Here is a 19092-nt window from a genome sequence, read left to right as displayed (position 1 = left end):
CCTGTCAGGTATTACGGGATGTTACATGATAAATACTCCTAAAACAGAAAACACCTTCTCAGCGCTCTTATTTTAGTAGTCAAAAATAATAAAGTCCCTCAACACTTGGTAACAAATTCATTAATCGAAATTCAAATGCTGAATTTCTTTATCTGAAAATTAGATGTGTCTAACTAAAACGTATATATAAGCTTTCCACCAACACTTAAAAAACCCAGTTTGAAATTTTGTTTTTAATACGCACCAATAATCTGTATAGTTATCTACAATGCTTTATAATCACTTTATACATGCTTCATACCACCAGAATCTGTTTCTGCTTCTTCCTTGGGTTTCATTTTTGTTAGCAAGAAAGGTAATTGTCAAATGGAAAGCGTTAGCTTTAACCTCAGAAGATAAGCTTTAGAGAGGAGATGCCTTCCTTCCATTAAGCATTACAAGAATGTTTCCATCTAATCTTCAACAAATCATATTTTATATATTATGGTATTTTACAGCAAGTTTTGAAAAGACAGTAGAAATTCTGCTCTATGCTTCTGATGCACAGGAAGGTAACAGACTACATAAAACAGATCAATCAGAATTCCTTTAATCCCAACAGAATTATATTTTTTTATTCATTAAAAAAAAAAGTATATGTTTCTATTAAAGTCAAGACAAGCTACACCATTCCTGTAATTGAGTAATTACAATCTTCTCCTTAAACAGATTCTCCCTTATTTGCACATTTCTGGCTTGTCATGATAAATAATTTCCCCAATAAAGATTTTTTATGTGAACTTAAGCAAGTATTCCGCATGGAAAGGTTTCCCACAGAAACTTTGCCACTTCTGGCTCACATTATTGACGAGAATACTGAGAAATGTGCCTTACATACTAGTTTCAATCTTAAAGCTCAGATCATACCACAGGCTCAGCCAACATGCCCCTTAATGTAAAGTTTATGCAACTCACACAGACTTAGATACAAAATGTTTCATGTTTTCTTCCAGCTACCCCTGGGAAGCTGCAACTCCAAGCTGAGTCTAACCTTGCTTGGTTGTTTCATACAGGGAAATGCTTTAAGCTTTTAAACTCATCTCCTGTTGTTAAATGACTCTTCTACATGCCAGCACTTCATGGACTGCTCATTTCAGCTACGAGTCTCTTTAAAAAAATGACAGTACAAATTAAGAAAATGAAGAGTTTAAATATAAGTTGTCCTGAATCAGTCTTTAGAAAAGATGAAAAGTACAAACCTGACCTAAAATGCTCAGTGACTCTTAGCAAGATATACAATAAGAAAAATAAATGATTTTTTTTCCCTGATAAATATCACACAATGTGCCTTCAATTTTGCTGCATCAGAACTTCCCTACTTCAAGAAAATTAACTACTCTAAATCTCACTAATTATTTTGGACTTCTGTGGGCAGAACGATTCCTTCTTCAGAGTCCTTCCCCTGTAGTGAAGCTCCTATTTTTTTCTCAACTTCTTTTATATTTCTAGCATTGTCTTCTCCTACTGAATCTACTAACTCCTCATTCTTCCAGTTTAGGAATTTTCAACACTTATCTCTTTCATAGGAATTAATACAACCAGTCTCAAAACTGCTCGGTCTTACATTTTCCTTACTTTCCATTCCAAAATGTCAAGTGTTTCTCTGTTCACTCAGGAGAACTAAGAAACCCTCTTCATGCACATATTCTTGCCATTACTTTCAGACCTTTACAAAATAATGCAAAGAGCTGCTAAAATTAGAACCTTTGCATGCCACTGAAGGCTGGAAACCACAGCGATTCCCTATACCACGAATACATTCAAGTTGCTAAAAATAATATAGTAACCTAAGTATTCAAATACTGTCAAAATTAGGAACACACGACATTTGATTGAAAACCAGTAGAGGCTGTCTCCGTGTAAACTGACTACATCCTGATTTTGACTGAGACATCCCAGATTTTAGGATACTTGTGAGACTACACCAACTGCAGTGATTTGATTCAAAGCAGTTGTCTCTATTTGTCATGTTGATTTGGATCTCAAGAGTACATTGTGTAGACAAATTGTTGCTATTGTTTTGGTTAGGTTTTTTTTGTTTGCTGGTTTGTTTTGCTGTTTGTTTGTTTTAAAGATGGAATCCTCACTTTCGAAACATGTCAAAACCTAACAAGACACTGTGTGGCAAGGCAATATGGTGGCCAAGTGTGCATCATTTACACTTCCTCCCCCTTCCCAATCCCCCTCCCCTTGCAAACTTCAAATTACACATACTGCAGACATTTAGTCCTGGGAAGCAGACAGAATTTAATAAGAAGTAAACTCTTTGAATCATGTGTTGAAAAACTTAAGGAAAACTAAAAATTGACCACATAGATCCGCTGATCTGCCTGACTTGCTCCTTAGTAATGTGGACAAGGCCCCAGCATTCAAGGGAGCTGTAGAACCAGAACTGAGTATAGAAGAGAACAATTGAAAGACACAGGACATAAATTATTTGCATCACAAGCTCCATGCAATTCTATTCTAACCTCCATTAAAGATCAGCACAGACCAAAAGAAAGCTGGCAGACAGCTTCTGCTTAAAACACATGAAGACATAGATACTGCTCACATACTCTTTTCTTGCCCCCAGCTGAAGCTAGAATCCCTCTGCCAGTCTGAAACAAAGGCAAGCCCCGGGTCTGGGTTTTGAGAAAAAGCAGCAGCTGTCTGTTTTGCATGCTTCCAAGCACTTATTTGGTCAGGTGCAGTACAAAGACAGAGAAAAAATCAGAAACAACAATAATTCAACAAACCCACGCTGTAACAGCTATATGACTAATATAAAAACAGTGTGCAAGAGTCTTTAAAAGATATATAAAATACTCATTTCACCAGCTTCAGACAGACTTCGAATCACAGAGTTGGTAAGGGCCAGCCCCCATTGCTCAATTTAATTTCTCAAGAATTATGCTCATTATTTCTACAGTCTATTTTAAGAAAAGAAGTCAGGAACTCAAAGGATACCATGCATGACCTATTCTTAGAATCACTGCAATTCTTCAGTAAATTTAAAAGCTTCTCATACTGTGCTCCTGTGAAGTTCAGTAACTACGTCTTATCTTCCTACGTTCTTACTGGTACTGCAATTTCGATAAATTTCGAAATACAGAGATCAATCTTAAAGCTTCAGAAGAGAGCTTTCATGGCAAAACACCCACTTGCAAAAGTTCAAAAATCTACAAAAAACTGCCAGTATTTCTGGTAAAGCAGGTCACTCTGACCGGTAAATAAGGGCTGACAGTGAAATAATTTCAGGATCATAAACAAAGAAACTGACTGTAGGTTCTACTCCTTCCTGTAAGTGAGAAGGTACAACCACACAATGGAGCCATTCAGCTGTGTTTGAAACCACACACCTCTTTGGGGATATTCGTTCATTATTTGGCACTATCATCATCTGAAATATTTCTTCCCCATGTCACTAAACCTGAAATTCACTAGTTTTCAGTGATCACTATATTTGAATGCAAGGTGTCCATGCTTTGACTGATAAGCAAGCACAGACATAGACTATCTCAGTGCATCTACTCCTCCGACTCTTGTGGCTGCTGTCGTGACTCTCTTTCCACCCAGACTAACAGATGAAGATTTTCTGGGTAAGAAAAATTTTCAGTTTGTGAACTGTGTTCTATGAAGCCCTCTGAACTGGAATACAAATTTGTCCAGAATACACATTGTTTTCCTTATAATCCTTTTGTACACCTCTCAATGTCACCATAAGCTGCAACAGAGAGAAAACCAAAAGATGAAAGAAAAGCAGAGAAATCCTGGAATTGTCCCACTGTCATAGTAACCCAGAGGAACCACACACAGCTGACAAAAACGCACTCATATCACCTTCCCAGACACTTGTCTGACAGTTGTGTTCAATTTCACTGCCAGTCCTTCAAAAAGTGTGCAACAAAACCAGCCAGGGAACTGCCAAGATGCAGAACAACTGCAGGAAACGTTACTCGTATCCCAAGAGGAGATGTGTGCCTGTCCCTGCACTTCAGGAATGGCACTGACTTCAAAGACTGCAGCCTTACACCTTATGCTTCTGATCCACCGCACCACGTGGCACAGGTCTGCGTGGGGAGCAGCTGTGTAAAACACACCTAGTGGGCAAGAAAAGCTGTACAGGGAGAGGGAGTGTGACTGCAGCATGTGCACTCGCACACCTTCAGACATGCCACTTTCGTTAAATGACGCAGAGCTGTGCAGCGTCCGCGCAGCACGATGTGAGGTTCCTCAAACCAAAACTCGGTGTTCTTCAAACCAAATCACACCCCGCAGCCGCCCGCCGCCCCTCCAAAGCCGCACGCTTTCCGCCCTCACAAACGGAGACGTCACTCCGGTGCCCGGGGCGGTGCCCTCAGCGCGGGGCGGCGTTCCCTGCAGCCCCCGCCTCGGGCGGCGCACCACTCGCGCTGCTGCGGGCTGTACCACAGCGCTCAGTCCGGGCCACAGCGAGGCAACCTGAGGGGAGACCCCGTGCCTACCTGCGCCGGTCTGGTGCTGAGGCACGCGGTAGTACTTGTTGCCGAACTGGTCGGTGCCCACCAGCTCCTTCGCTGGCCCCAGGAGCCGCAGGCGCAGTGCCCGCAGCGCCTGCCAGGCGCGGCCCATCCCGGTAGGGCCCACACCACCACCGCAGGCCGCAGCGTGCGACCCCAGCCCGTAGGTAGCCCCGCCCCGCGGTGCCAATCACGTGACCCTACTCCGCCAGCTCCTCCCTCTCGGTGGCGGGCATGCCAGCAACACCGCTAGCGATTGGCGGAAACCTCCCTACCTCCAGCCAATCCCGGCCAGCACAGGCCCAAGATGGCGGAGTGGTGTCAACTGGAGGTGCCGTTCTACCATGTTGGGGTTTATTTCTGCTCGTCAGGCCGGGCTCGACGATCCCTTGCGGCTGCGCCGGGCTGAGTCCACCCGCAGGTAGCCGGGCCTGGGGGGAAAAAGACTGAGGCGCGGCTGCGTGGGGCGGAACACCAGCGGCTGTTTCACTCTTGGGGGCCGACCTGAGGCGGGGCCCGGAACCGTCCTCTCTTCGGCGCGAGCCGAGGGCCGGGCTCTACCCCACCGCCTGCCCCGGGAGCGGGGCGAGCTGCGGCGGAGCAGGCGGCAGTCCTTCAGTCTGACCTGGCGCGCTGCCCGGCAGAGGCTGTCCGGTGCGCGCCGTTACTCATCTGGGAAGGGTTTGGTAGGATTTTTGTTGGCAACTGGGAGTTGCCCTGGGGCAAGCGTATGAGTGGTGTGTGACTGGGTTGAATGCAGACGGTGATGAGGTGCAGCGCAGTGTCACTGCTTGTTTTGCAGACGATGATGAGGTGCAGCACGGTGTCACTGCCTGTTCTGCCTTGCCGGACTCAGAGGCTGTTTCCACTGATGTGTGACTATGCTGTGTTTCATGAAAAGGCGAGACCTAGGTGGTGCTTGGGCTCATGCATCAGCTCGACCTCGATCTTCCCAAAAGCACATCTGTTGACTGCTGACAAAAGAATTGGATGCGGGATTATTTTCTGTTTATAGAAGCTTTTTTGGAAAGTGATGACTGAAGAGAGGGGCTTATTCATACAGCTGTCAAAGACAGTAATGTGATGATATTTGGTCATTATTAAGGAGTCTGTTTTGCTGCAGTTCTTCAAGATAAATGAGGTAAAGCCAGTCTCTGTGCAGTTGCTCACAGAACTGCATTCATCAGCTGGAAGGATTTGTGTTGGATCCTCACACCAAGGTTGCCATTTGTTTACCTGTGTATTTGCCTTCAGCTGGGATTTTGTGGCTGTATACAGGAAAAGTTATGGAACGGATTATCTCAGGAGCCATCATGGACCAGTTAAATGTCAACCAGGGGATCAGGCCCAGTCAGCATGGGTTTACTAATGGTAGATCCTGTCTGACAAACCTGATTTCATTCTGTGACAAGGTGACCCGCTTAGTGAATGAGGGTAAGGCTGTCGATGTGGTCTACCTGGACTTCAGTAAAGCCTTTGACACTGTCCTCCACAACATCCTTGTGGAGAAGCTGGCTGCCCACGGTTTGGATAGGCGTATGCTCTGCTGGGTGAAACACTGGCTGGAGGGCCGGGCCCAAAGAGTTGTGCTCAATGGAGTTAAATCCAATTGGCAGCTGGTCACGAGTGGTGTCCCCCAGGGCTCGGTACTGGGGCCGCTTCTATTTAACATCTTTATTAATGACCTTGATGAGGGGATTGAGTACAAATTTGCAGTAAATTTGCAGACAACACCAAGGTGGGAGGGAGTGTTGATCTGCCTGAGGGCAGAAAGCTACTACAGAGGGGTCTGGATAGACTGGATCTATGGGCCAAGGTTAACTGTATGAATTTCAATAGGGCCAGGTGCTGGGTCTTGCATTTTGGTCACAATAACCCCAGACAACCCTACAGGCTTGGGGAGGAATGGCTGGCTGGAAAGCTTGGTGTACTGACAGACAGTCAGCTGAATAGGAACCAGCAGTGTGCCCAGGTGGCCAAGAAGACCAATGGCATCCTGCCTTGTATCAGGAATGCTCTGGTGAGCAGGACTAGGGAAATCATCCTGCCCCTGTAGTTGGCCCTGGTAAGGCCTCACCTGGAGTACTGTGTTGAGTTTTGGACACCTCAGCACAGAAGGGACATGGAGGTGCTGGAGCAGGTCCAAAGAAGGGCAACAAGGCTTGTGAAGGGCATGGAGAATATGCCCTGTGAGGAGAGACTGAAGGAAGTGGGGCTGTTTAGTGTGGGGAAGAGGAGGCTGAGGGGAGTCCTCATTGCTCTCTTCCAATATTTGGAAGGTGCTTACAGTGAGAATAGGGCTGGTCTCTTCTCACTGCTGGCAGGTGACAGGACCAGGGGAAATGGCCTCAAGTTGTGCCAGGGGAGGTTTGGGTTGGATAGGAGGAAGAAATTCTTTACAGAAAGGGTTATTAAGCACTGGAATAGGCTCCTCAAGGAGGTGGTAGAGTCACCATCCCTGGATGTGTTTAGAAACAATTTGGATGTGGTGCTCAGAGATGTGATACAGTGGAGGGCTGTTAGGGTAGTACAGTTAGGTTGTGGTTGGACTCCACAATCTTTAGAGTCTTTTCCAACCTGAGTGATTCTATGATTCTGTAAAAAGAATCTATAATATAAATAGATGATAAATAATAAAATATGCAGTTTATAGTTGTAATTGGTGAAATTGCCCTAATTCAGGAAGCTTATTTGTGGTTTGCATTTTATCATAATAGATACTTTGTGCCCCTTCAGCTTCTGTGTAGCGTTCAATGTTGAGAAGGAAGCAAAGTGGGCACGGTTTATATTTTTGAAAAAACCACATACCTAACATTTTTCCCTCCTATCCATTTTCATTTTGACCTAATAGGAATCATCCATCATCTTCAATAGATTTGGAACTACATTTCAAGTCACGTGCCTTAAAACATTTATTTAAGGCAAGATATTGCTTTACCAACGTTCAGACATGAGCTCAGAAATTTTAAATATTTTATGGATATCAAAATTCTCATATAATTCTATTCTATTCTTGTACAGTCAATGAATATACAGTTAGCAAGTGGTGTGGTTAGGCTGTATTTTACAGGTCGTATAACTAGAAAGATTATCACAGTGGAAAAAGATCATCAAAAATAAGTACTCACCCATGTCTAGGCAGTCAATAAAAAATTCCAAAGGAAGCAACCTCCAGAAAGAGATCCTTCCCTACTGGCAGTCAGCCCTTAAATGGGGTCTAGGAGAGGTGTACCCAGGCTCCACCTCTTCTGGTCATAGAGCTGAATTGCCTTCACGTGTGCTCCTGTTGCTGGCTCAGTGCTTGCCTCAGGGGATCCATCAGTGGTTCAGGCTGTGATTCAACAGTTCCCATACAATTCTACATATTTTGAATTAGCTTCAATGACTTACATGCTTTTGAAGCATGTCTGTGTGTACTGTTGAGCGTTCTGCCTCTAACAGTTCAAGCTTCTCACAGAAAACATCACAAGATATTAGGATTTTTTCTGATCACAAGATCAAAAAACTATTGGAAGCTTCACCATGCAGATAGTGTAGTTTTTTCTTAATGCTGCAGAAAGTATAACACACAAAGTAGTAAACACACAAAGTAGTAGTAAAAGATGATAATATGATTTATTAAACTTAATGAATTTGTCCACTAGGTGTCCATAGTTCCAAGTAGGAGTGATGGTACATGATGAATCTTGCAAGTAACTAATATTTGTCACAAAGATGACAAATACTTCCTAATGTTTACCCTATCTGTATTTTTTCAAACTTTCTTGTTTTGATGCTTCATGTTTTAACCTCAAATGCAGCTTTGATATTCCTTTGAGCCTGTCTTACATGTTTTTTTGCCTCTTACCTTCCAACAATACCAGTGATAAAATACTTTTTCTGTCAAATTTTTAATCTTGCTTTGTGTTTCTGTAAGTTTACTTTGCAAGAATAAATAGATGGTGTGTTAAATGCACTGAGGATGAAACCGTGCTTTGCACTGTGTAGAGTTACATAGCGATATCTTGAAAATCTGTTGTTCATATTGTTCATCTCACTTTTCTGATCATTTTTCTTCTTCTTCTTCTTTTTTTTTCAGGGTTCTAAGTTTAGAATTAAATAAAGATAGAGATGTGGAAAGAATACATGGCAGTGGTATTAACACCCTTGATATCGAGCCTGTTGAGGGAAGATAGTAAGTATATACTTAAGTTTGGCAAAAAATCTCTGCACTATGTCTTGGCCATCTTTTTGTGGCTGAATCCTTAATTATGTTTAGCAGGTTGAGGTCTTACCTTTTGTAACCTGAGTGTTTTATTTATACTTTCAGCATGTTATCAGGTGGCTCAGATGGTGTTATTGTTCTTTATGACCTTGAAAACTTGAGCAGAAAACCAAATTACACATGTAAAGCACTTTGTTCTGTGGGAAGGTAAGTACTTAAAGAAAAAAACTATTAAAAGTTAATATTGATATCCATTGTAAGACTAGCACCAAATTAACAGATTAATATGCATGCTTGTGTCTAGGATAAAGAGACTTATAAATAGTGCCAGATATATTGGTGATGGCTAGCATTGCAGATTATGTTTCTGACATAAAGAGAAAAACTGTAGAAACTTTGTGAAGATATATGTCATTTGCTACATAGCAATGGTTACTTGTTATATCTGTGCAATGAGTATTTATTAACATTGTTTGAGCATGTCTCTGGCAGTTTGAAAGTTAAAATGATGAGTATTAAAGGTGTTTGTATAGAAATTAAAGTAGAAAGCTTTGTGTGTCTGTAGACCTGGTCTATTAGGACTCCAATCTCATATTTTAATGTTAGGAAAAAAAATACTCTTCCATGTCACAATTCTTTTCCCATGAGGCAATCACTTTGTGACTGCTGTGGAAATATTCCTTGCATTCCTATATATATATATAATTTTATGTATCTTGGAATTATTATATGTTTAAGCAAAGGAAAAACGATTTTGCATAATTGTTCAGCAGATGGGAAACAAAATCTAAGGTTTGTAGTTGTTGATTTTATTTTCATTCTCTCTCTTTACAGTTGCTTATCTTAAGTTCACCAGATTAACATCACGTTGTCTAGTTAAAGTACTAATTAATACAGAACTTTTTAGGAAAGTTTGAATGAGGACAGATGTTTTACTGACAAAAGTGGGACATATTTTTCTGAAGACCCTAGTTGAAAAAATCAGTGTAAAGACTCAAAAGCTTTATTGCTGTGTGAGACCTTTCCTGCAGGTAGTGTAGATTTGTCCATTATTGGCATTAAGTCTTCTAGCAAAAACTGTTTTTAATTTGTGCTTAGATTTTCTATTAGCTTAGGACTTTAAGGGTAACAATGGCATATATCCAACTTTGTAAAAGATTAGTACCTACATTTTCTCCTTGTTTTTTCCTAACCTTTAAGTTGTGTGAGGTTTGAGAACTTGATGAGTGATTTCAACAAGCACAGAAAATATCTATAACATATCTCAGAGTCTCAGGTTGGTATATTGGGCAATAAGAAGAATTTTAAAAAGATTAATAGAACATGAATGAAAACAAATACATAGTTAAGAGCTAGTAACAAATGTGTATCTCTGAACCTAAAAACAAAAGTGAATTCTGAAACATACACAGAAAACCGAAGAAACACTTGTTGCTAACGTACAGTATAAGAAAAGTTATAAATCTGTACTAAAATCCTGCTTTGTTTACTTATCAGTCTAGTCAGTTGAAGCATTCCATACTTGAAAATTCTATTTCAGTATGGCTAGCTGGCAATCTGTCTCTTGAGTAGGTGTTTATTTATATAGATCCATCTTTTATTTCACATCACTTGTACAGAAGATTAAATTGTAGTAGTAGAATCTTATTTTGTGTAGAACAATGTTTTGAATCATGTTGCTATTGTTATTGCTTATAGTTACTGTAGTAAGGTTTATGCCTTAAATTATTATTATACTTTATTCCAAGTATTTGTCTAGTTTCCTGGTATGTTTTAAATACTTACTGTAGCTAATTAGCTACATATGTAGCTTCAGATATTGCATTATTATCCATGTAGACTTCCTGACATTATAAATGAATTTCTAATTACCAATGAGAAATACTTTTGATCTGATTGTCTCTTATCTTTAAAGCACATGATAATGACATCCTTTAAGGATTTGTCTGTGATCCAAGTTTGCAGGGTGCAAAGCAACTCTGGTCTGGAAATTGCTTTAAGAAAAAGTTCCTGTTACATGTTCCGTGAGGACATTTCTGAGTAGATTCTGACCTGGGACAGCTGAGGGTCCAATAGTTTAGACCATTAGAGAAGGTGATTCCTAACATTAGATTGCAATATACCTAATGTTTCTTACGTAGATTTGGAGTCATGATCGGAACAGAAGTTTTCTAAATTTTTCCTTCCTTGTTTGGATTCAGCACATCAACCTTTGCTTGGTTTCCTATGATTCATGCTGTTATGTGGCAAAAACTGACATTTAAGAGTAAACAAACTTTACCAGCTTCTCAATAACGTAGCTGATGCTTCTGTAGATCTCTATTTGAAAACTCTCCAGGATGAGTGAATATCAGTGACTTTACTGTCCATATAATTCATTCCATATTTTTCTTACATTAAAAAGGTTGGGATTTCCTCACTAGTGGGGAAAAGCACTGCATATAAAATGAATTAGAAAAAATATGCAGCTCTGAGAGATGAAGTGGAATGGCACATGGCCACTACTAAGCCCAACTTGACCAAAGGTGATTCCTGCAGAGCTACTCAAGAGAGGACGTAGAAGAAATGATTATTTTAGTACAGTGCCGAACGCAGTCCAGTTTTGTACACTTGTATGTACTGCATGGAGGTAGTTAGTTCAATGAATTTAGTTTTTATTGGATAATGAATTGAGATATTTCTGTATGGATCTGTACAAATGACTCCAGGAGTTAAGTTCACACTGATTTAGGCTTGATTTCTTGGCGTTAGAGGTACTGAAGATTTTTAGCTTGTTCCCCTGTGGAGTAGGTGCTCAAAATCAGGGAATGCTAAGCATTGTGACAAAGTAACAGGCTGTTACAGGGTAATCACTTAGAAATAACCAAGGAGAAGTTATTAAACTAAACTCAATAGTTGCTCAGTAGTTATTAATATTGTCAGTGCTGGCTTCAGGCTCACTCTGTTTAAAGACATAAGATATCTTCTGTGCTTTCTAGCAACCCAAGTAAACAGGAAGCTTTATTAGCTGAGGTGTAGTGCCATATCTATGCAGAAGATCTGAATTAATATTTACACAATGATTCCCTTGCAATAGTTGTCACTTTGGAGGCCAGGAGACTCGAAAGAGCAATGCAAAGATAAGAGTTGTAGTGAAGAAATCCTGTGAGTTTGACAGTGAGCTGTGACTAGCTCAAGATGGAGCCAATTGGACTGCTTTAGTATGTATGCTGGGTCTGGCTGAGGTGGAGTTATTTCTCTTCACAGTAGCTTGTGTGGTGCCATGTTTTGAATTTGTGGCCTAAAGAATGTTGATAATACAGCAGTATCTTAGCTGTTTTTCAAAAGTACTTCAGGTCGTCAAGGTTTTCACTGCTTTTCACTCTGACCCCTCAGTAAATAGGTTGGGGATGGATAGTAGGTTGGAAGGGAGCATGGCCTTGATCTGAATTAACCAAGGAGATGAGATATTCCATACCATACAATGTCATGTGAACTTGGGATGGCAAAGGGAAGGTGGTGGGTGGAGTGAGGGAAAGATAAATTTTCAAGGGCTTGCTATTGCTTTGGGATTGGCTGGGGTTCAGTCACTTGGTGAGCACTTGCTTTTATTCTATTTATTTATTTTTATGATATTCTGTGTAGTTAGTGGTTTTATTTCCCTTTGATTTATTAAACTGTCTTAGTCTCAGCCAATAGGCTTTCTCAGTTCTGTGTTTACAGTTCTCTCTCCCATCCCACGTGGGGGGAGTGAATGATTGAGCAAGAAACTCTGGTGATGCTTTTCTCCCTACCAGGGAGACTGACAGCATGATGCTTCTGAAGCTGGGGGAGTGGTACTGGGCCCTCAGGCTGAATCCATGTGGATCCAGCTCAGATATGTGTGGCCTAGCAGATATACAGAGCTGCCCATAGCATTTAGAGTCTGGTTGAATCATGTCCTGGAGCTGTTAAGGTTGGCTGTGGTGTCCATTCCTCCCAGTAGTATTATTATTTATATTACCTTTTATTACTATGTACAGTTGAATGGAGTGTTTCATTTGTAAATGCAAAAAACAAACAAACAAACAAAAACGTCGCATTAATTTGATCTACTGCTGTCTGGTAGCTTCAGTTACTTGAAATTCCAGTAATTGTGTAGCTGTAATTATTAGCTAATCATGTTTTTTTTGAACTGTTTATGTGATTGTATATTTCAGTGTGTCTGGTTCTAAGACAGTGGATTCCACAAATATAAATGGTTTGTAGTGTTATGTCTTAACCTTAAACGTTATAAATTTAAGCATAAGAAATGAAAAATTTTGAAAGATATACTGTCTTTTGTGTCCCAGAGCCTTTTTTGTGTTTCAGAGCCTTAACTTGTGATATGCTATAAATACCATATTTTTACGGGATAAATGATTCATACTTTCCTGAAATAAGGGCTGTGTGAAGTAATTTACTTTGTGTGGAAATTGAGGTGCCAAAATAACTAGTTCGACTTGAAAACTTAGTATAATTAAAAAACAAACAAACAAACAAAAAACCGGTTTCTTATTCAAGTAATCAGTGAATATCAAGACAATTATAAGCCAATTAGCAAGACACTAACCAATTTAAACCCTTTGATTTTAGGAGCCATCCTGATGCACATAAATTCAGTGTGGAGACAGTCCAGTGGTATCCTCATGATACTGGCATGTTTACATCAAGCTCATTTGATAAAACCTTGAAAATATGGGATACTAATACTTTACAAGTAAGATAATTTCTTTGCTTTCTAGGCTTTTTTAATACATGTCATTTGTTTCACATCTTCAGTTCACCCTGAGCCCGATAGAACTGGGCATTTGGAAGGACAAAAACCACCCAGTTGTGAGAACAGCAGTAGTGTGGCACTGTACGTTGGTTTGCACCTGTCTGTATCAGGGGACCTGATTGCCTAAGCTGTATGGGAGCTTGGAGCTCTTAGTTCCTTTCTGCTTTTACTGTGAGCGGGAATGTAGCTAGTTTATTTTATGCTACATAAATTATTTATTTGTCCACCAAGAACTGTCTGAAGCTCTTGCTCATTCTTAGGAATTGTGTTTTTTTCTCTCAGTAAATATTCAGGGTTTTTTTTTGTTTGTTTGAATTGAGCTGTGTAGCAACAGTACTGTACAACAGAGCTAATTATTTTTGTTAACTAAGATGTAAATAACACTTTTGAAGGACTGATCTTCTTGACATTTGAAATCAAAGAGGACAGAGTATTTTATATGCAGAGTAGTAGTCAAATGAGTTTGGAGGGGACATACTTTGTCACTAAATCCAAAATTCTGTTGTTCTGTCCATTACAGACACTCTTTCTCGTAGTTAATTGCTGGAAAATGAGAGAAACCAGTGAGAAAATGTTAACCAATGTAACTGACTTAATTAAAGTTAACAGATTTTGCAGGCTTTTAGGTTTTCAGTCTCATTACCCTTAGCACCTAATTGCTGAATTATGCATTTATTGTTTCCAGTATGCATGTATATTAATGAATTTACACTGGTGGTATTTGAATGTTGTTTCTATGCATGGTGAAAGAATTATTAAAAAAAAAAAAAAGAAAAAAGAAAAAAAAATCCTAGAAACATGATCTCTTTTTATGAGTTGTGAAGCTATGTTTGCAATCACTAGACCTTCTCTTAAATGGAAAGTTCTGTTCATATTTCAAGTGTCTCTGAGCATCACTTACTTAGAAAACACAATGTGTGAAGGTTACTGATTGACTTGTTCTTCCACAAAATACATACAACTTAGAGTGAAGTTCTTTTCTCTTCTACAGAGTATTTTAGATTGGGATGACAAAGCAGTTGTACCAGGAAGTAATTGTACTGATTATTAAAGCCAGTGTTATATTTCAGTATTTTTGACACTGATAAGGCAGTTCATCACTGTACGTGGGCTTTTTTGTTTTCTATGTTGTTGTTGTTTGTTTGTTTTATATATCAGTATAGATCTATATAGATACATAGATTACTTTTCAGCATGAAATTTAGCATGTCAGGTTTGTGAGCTGACCATGAGCTTCTAGGTTTAGGCTAAGCACGCTTTCTTGTTGACTTTTGTCTTTCTTGTTTGCTCTCTTTTGATCTCCAATAATCCTTACGTCTGTTCCAATGATGTTTCTGATGAGCTTCCTTGGGCTCTCTTCTGGGTCACCTCCCAGCACTGGCATAATTGTCTAGTGTTGCAAGCAGACTTACTTACTTTGCAGTGTTTGTGTGATCAGATTTCTAACCAAGCAAGTTATTGTTAGTGTACAAATAGCAATATTTGTATTCGTTTTATTTGAAGCCATCACTTGAAAAAATTATAATGAAGATGTACATTCTGATAATGTGTTTGTACTCTGATTAATTCGATCTTTTTATCATTAGCCTGCAGATGTATTTCAATTTGAGGGAACAGTCTATAGCCATCACATGTCTCCAGTCGCTACAAAACATTGTTTAATCGCAGGTATGTGGGTGTTACAAGAATTTCATTATGTATTCAGGCGATTGTGCAAAAAAGCAAGTAATATTTAAATTTCTTGTTCTCCTCCTGTCCTTCTTACATAGTTTGAGTCTTCATAAAAAAGACATTGTTAAAATATTTTCAGTTGTTTGGAAGATATTCATGAGAGTATCACATTTAGTCTTCTGAAATAATGCATCATTCCATTCACCTTCTAGATGAAAACTCCTAGCTAGATTACCTTTATGTACTTAAGTAACATCTAAGGATTATTGTGTCACAGAATCAATCACATACAACATCACAGAATTGTAGGTGTTGGAAGGAATCTCTGGAGATAATGTAGTCTGACCTCCCCCTCTAAGGCAGGTTCCCTAGAATAGGTTACGCCTGAAAGCATCTGTAGAATCATAGAATCACTAAGTTTGGAAAGGACCTCCAAGATCATCCAGTCCAGCTGTCCACCCACCATCAAAGTTTCCCCACTAAACTGTATTCCTTAGTACCTCATCTGCATGTTTCTGTAACATCTCCAGGAGCAGTGAGTCAACCATCTCCCCGGGCAGCCTTCCCAGTGCCTGGCCACAGTTTTGAAGTTTTTTCTAATATCCAGACTGAACTTTCCGTGGTGCAACTTGAGGCCCTTCCCTCTCATTGTATCACTAGTTACGCTGGAGAGGAGGCTGGCCATAACCGCTTTTCAACATATAGCCTGTTCAGATCCCTCAAGGGCCTTCCTACCTTCAGGCACATTGACTTTCTCCCATTTTGGTGTCATCTGCAAACTTAGTGAGGGTGCACTCAATCCCATCACCCAGGTCAATAGTGTAAGTGGTGATGTGTGTGCGTATTGCTTAAAACTGCAGGATGTTACTATGATTAGCCAAAAAATATTTAAAGAGAAGATCACGTTTTTAGTTCTCAAGATACTTAAGTACTGTCGTATTTGCCTCCAGTTCCTACTTTTTGTTTGTTATAGGGTAAATCTACTTGGCCTGAAAATGTAATTCTGTTGCAGAGTTTGTTGCTTTCACTAAATGAACAGTTATGCAGCTGACATTTTTCTTCTGTTTCTTTGTCATTGCTAAGATTGGGTTGTTGTTCTTTCAAATGATGGTTGTGTTGAGGGATTTTTTTTTTTTCAGCTGTCTTTGTTTCTCTTGTTTACAGTTGGTACCAAAAGCCCCAAAGTACAGCTCTGTGACTTGAAGTCTGGATCCTGTTCTCACATTCTGCAGGGTACTTTTTAGTCTGAGACATAAAATGCTAAACAATAACTACTTTGAGTAAACCAGGCCCTATAAAGAAACACTATATACAATGTATTCTTTGTAAGTAACATGACTAATGTATTTAGTGTCAGTTGTGAAAGTTACACAGTGTTAAAGATTCTTCTGGGTGTTAGTCCTAGTGCTAATGAATTGGAGAACACAAATGTTAATGAACAGTTAGTACAGATGTTGGGACATTTTCATGATCTAATCAATAGTAATTACTGTTTATTACCCGGTTAAGTATTGATCTTGTTCTTGTGTGCATGTAAATTCAATACAGGAGGTGGGTGTTTTTGAATTTCTGTATTTTTAATAAGAAAAATCTTCTGTTTCTAACAAAATAACCTGTGAAGGTTGTTGTGTGGATTTTTTTTTTAGTAATTTTTATCTCTGTAGAAAGCAAGACACTACTGTTTTTTGAATAATCATATCTAATTCTTTGCACTGACTTAATTCAGTGAGCATTAGGATTTTATTATTCTATAATACGTTAGTTTTTGCACTAAGTGAGATTTGCCCTTAATATGTTTTTTCCTAAAGTTTACTGTTTGGAAATGAATATGACATATGGCCAAATAATGGAAAGGCAGCTAATATGTAAGAAACAAAGTGATTTACCTAACTCTCAACTGCATAACAGGAATGTATTTATGTGACTTAGTCTATTTTGCATCAATGTGTTTCTACTGTTACATGAAGTATGGCTACAGTCCTTGCCTTTATGTTTCCCCAGACTTCCTACTGTCTAAATTTGTTTAATATTTTTGATGTACACACATATGTACTTGTACATGTATGTATGTTGCTTCAAAAGTAATGTTTCCTATACATTTATTTGGCAAGCACAACAGATACCAAGAACACAGTAACACTGTTTAATAGAGTGAATTCTCAGCTACAAAATACTTTTTCAGCATAGTTACCACTATTAGCTCTACATTTTTGCCAGTGATAAACAAGAGCCTGCATGCCATTCATATAAAAATGTGCACAGTCACTTGGAACATGGCATGTCTTTCATGTTGCTGTCATCACTGCCTCACACGCACCACCCACTGGCTCATTTTGTCCACATCCATCTGTTTGGTCTCCATAAATGTTCAGCTAGTGTCGATTAATATCAGTGGGTGCCATTTTTTCCACATGGAGGAACTCAGTCCTACACCTTTTGCTAATTATGCTATCTGTGAGATACCATTCTGTCAGACTGCCCCTCTACTGCTATGTGTCACACAGCAACAAAATACAATGAAATACTGATGGGAAGGTTCAGCCTCTACTGCCATACCACCAACATCTACCTCTGACATTGTGGGCCAATGTCATAAAATAGGTGGCATTACTTTTGGAGCAGCCCTTATATATACATACCTGTGTGTGTGGGTGTATGTATATAAATATATATATTGTTACCGCTAACCTGCATTGGGTATATCAGTGCTAAGATTACATTTATTTCAGTATCTTAATATATTGAATGTAATAAGGGGGAATATATCTGAAATCTGGGAGCTGAGTATTTGAGAGTGAGCTGAATAAAGGTTTACTATTAAGTAATTAGGATAAACATTTTTTAAAAGACTTGCTGAAGAACTGGTGTAGATCTTTTCTTTTTCTGTGTTTGAGAACATCAGTGTTAAAACAGATATAATAGTATAATATAATATAATAATAGTTTTTAAAATGATTGCAATAACTGGCTATTCTGTACCGTGTCTTACAGGGGAAAAGCCATAGCTGTTAACAAAAATTATATATATAATACTTCTTGTATCACATAGAGTTATTGCAGTTCCACATGAGCAAGGTGTAGAAAGGGAAATAACTTCTCTCAAAACCATTTGTTTTCACAATATACAAATTTATAATACAATTTAGAAAATCTAGATTATTGTTCTGGATTGATGCATCCTGCAAAATTAAGTATTTGCATGATTTTTATTTGTGTACAAGTATTTTCCTAGATTATTATGTAAGCCTTCTCATGCTGTTTCTAGGTCACAGGCAAGAAGTACTGGCAGTATCTTGGTCCCCACGTCATGAATACGTTTTGGCAACAGCAAGGTAGAGATGTTGTTATATGAAATTTAAAAAATGAGAAAGTTTAATGTATTTATTGTACCTGTTTTTTACATTTCACCTGTGCTTTGGAAGTTAATCCTTATTGTATACTTCATTTATGTAGCTCTTCAGGCCACTTCTTCAGGCCGCATCATATTCAAATGGTGCTTATTTTATAGGAAGATGATACAGAATTTTAGAAATAATAAAAGCATTTAAAATGATAGGCAAATTATAGAGATGCTTCTTACTGTTCATTAGTGTATATTGCTAATCTCTTTTATAACCAAGTCAAATATGTTTAACTCAAAGTGCCATCCTTCTTAATCATACTCAACTATGTCAAAAAGTACCAGTAGCTTAGCTGACATAGTTTACAGCAATGTCAGTATGAATTGTATGTTGATATTCTTGAGCCACCTTTTTCATTCCAATCATTTGCAGTGTAAAAGATGCTGGCTTTCCCTGTAGCTTTTGCAGTTTTTAGCTTTTCATTATAATGTGACAATTCTCAATTGCTTGAGTGGCAAGCTTTTTGGGAAATTTTCTAACAGTACAACTTCATTTCAGCAAATGAAAAATTGTTGTCTT

The 19092-nt window shown here is 39.0% G+C and overlaps 2 protein-coding genes across 4 annotated transcripts in view; one reads left to right on the top strand and one right to left on the bottom strand.

Moving 5' to 3' along the window:
* The window catches only part of NDUFAF2 (NADH:ubiquinone oxidoreductase complex assembly factor 2), a 46378-nt gene extending 41670 nt beyond the window's left edge, over nt 1–4708 (bottom strand). The window contains exon 1 of the mRNA NM_001199230.2: nt 4506–4708. Within this exon, the coding sequence (NP_001186159.1) occupies nt 4506–4632 (127 nt within the window). The 5' untranslated portion in view covers nt 4633–4708. The remainder of the gene's footprint in view (nt 1–4505) is intronic.
* Nucleotides 4709–4819: 111 nt separating this feature from the next.
* Nucleotides 4820–19092, top strand: part of ERCC8 (ERCC excision repair 8, CSA ubiquitin ligase complex subunit) — a 39366-nt gene continuing 25093 nt past the window's right edge. For 2 of the 3 annotated variants that reach the window (XM_424742.8, XM_040655970.2), the window contains exons 1-7: nt 4820–4941; nt 8599–8694; nt 8830–8931; nt 13318–13441; nt 15088–15169; nt 16337–16405; nt 18438–18504. In XM_424742.8, coding sequence (XP_424742.1) covers nt 4865–4941; nt 8599–8694; nt 8830–8931; nt 13318–13441; nt 15088–15169; nt 16337–16405; nt 18438–18504 — 617 coding nt within the window. In that variant the 5' untranslated portion in view covers nt 4820–4864. Of the gene's footprint in view, nt 4942–5322; nt 5662–8598; nt 8695–8829; nt 8932–13317; nt 13442–15087; nt 15170–16336; nt 16406–18437; nt 18505–19092 lie in introns of all 3 variants that reach the window. The other variant, XM_046905800.1, reaches the window with a different exon arrangement.

This window comes from Gallus gallus, chromosome Z, assembly GCF_016699485.2.
Source record: "Gallus gallus isolate bGalGal1 chromosome Z, bGalGal1.mat.broiler.GRCg7b, whole genome shotgun sequence".
In the NCBI taxonomy this organism is placed as follows: domain Eukaryota; kingdom Metazoa; phylum Chordata; class Aves; order Galliformes; family Phasianidae; genus Gallus; species Gallus gallus.
Note: the sequence above shows the minus strand (reverse complement) of the source record. Positions and strands in the feature narration are given on the sequence as shown.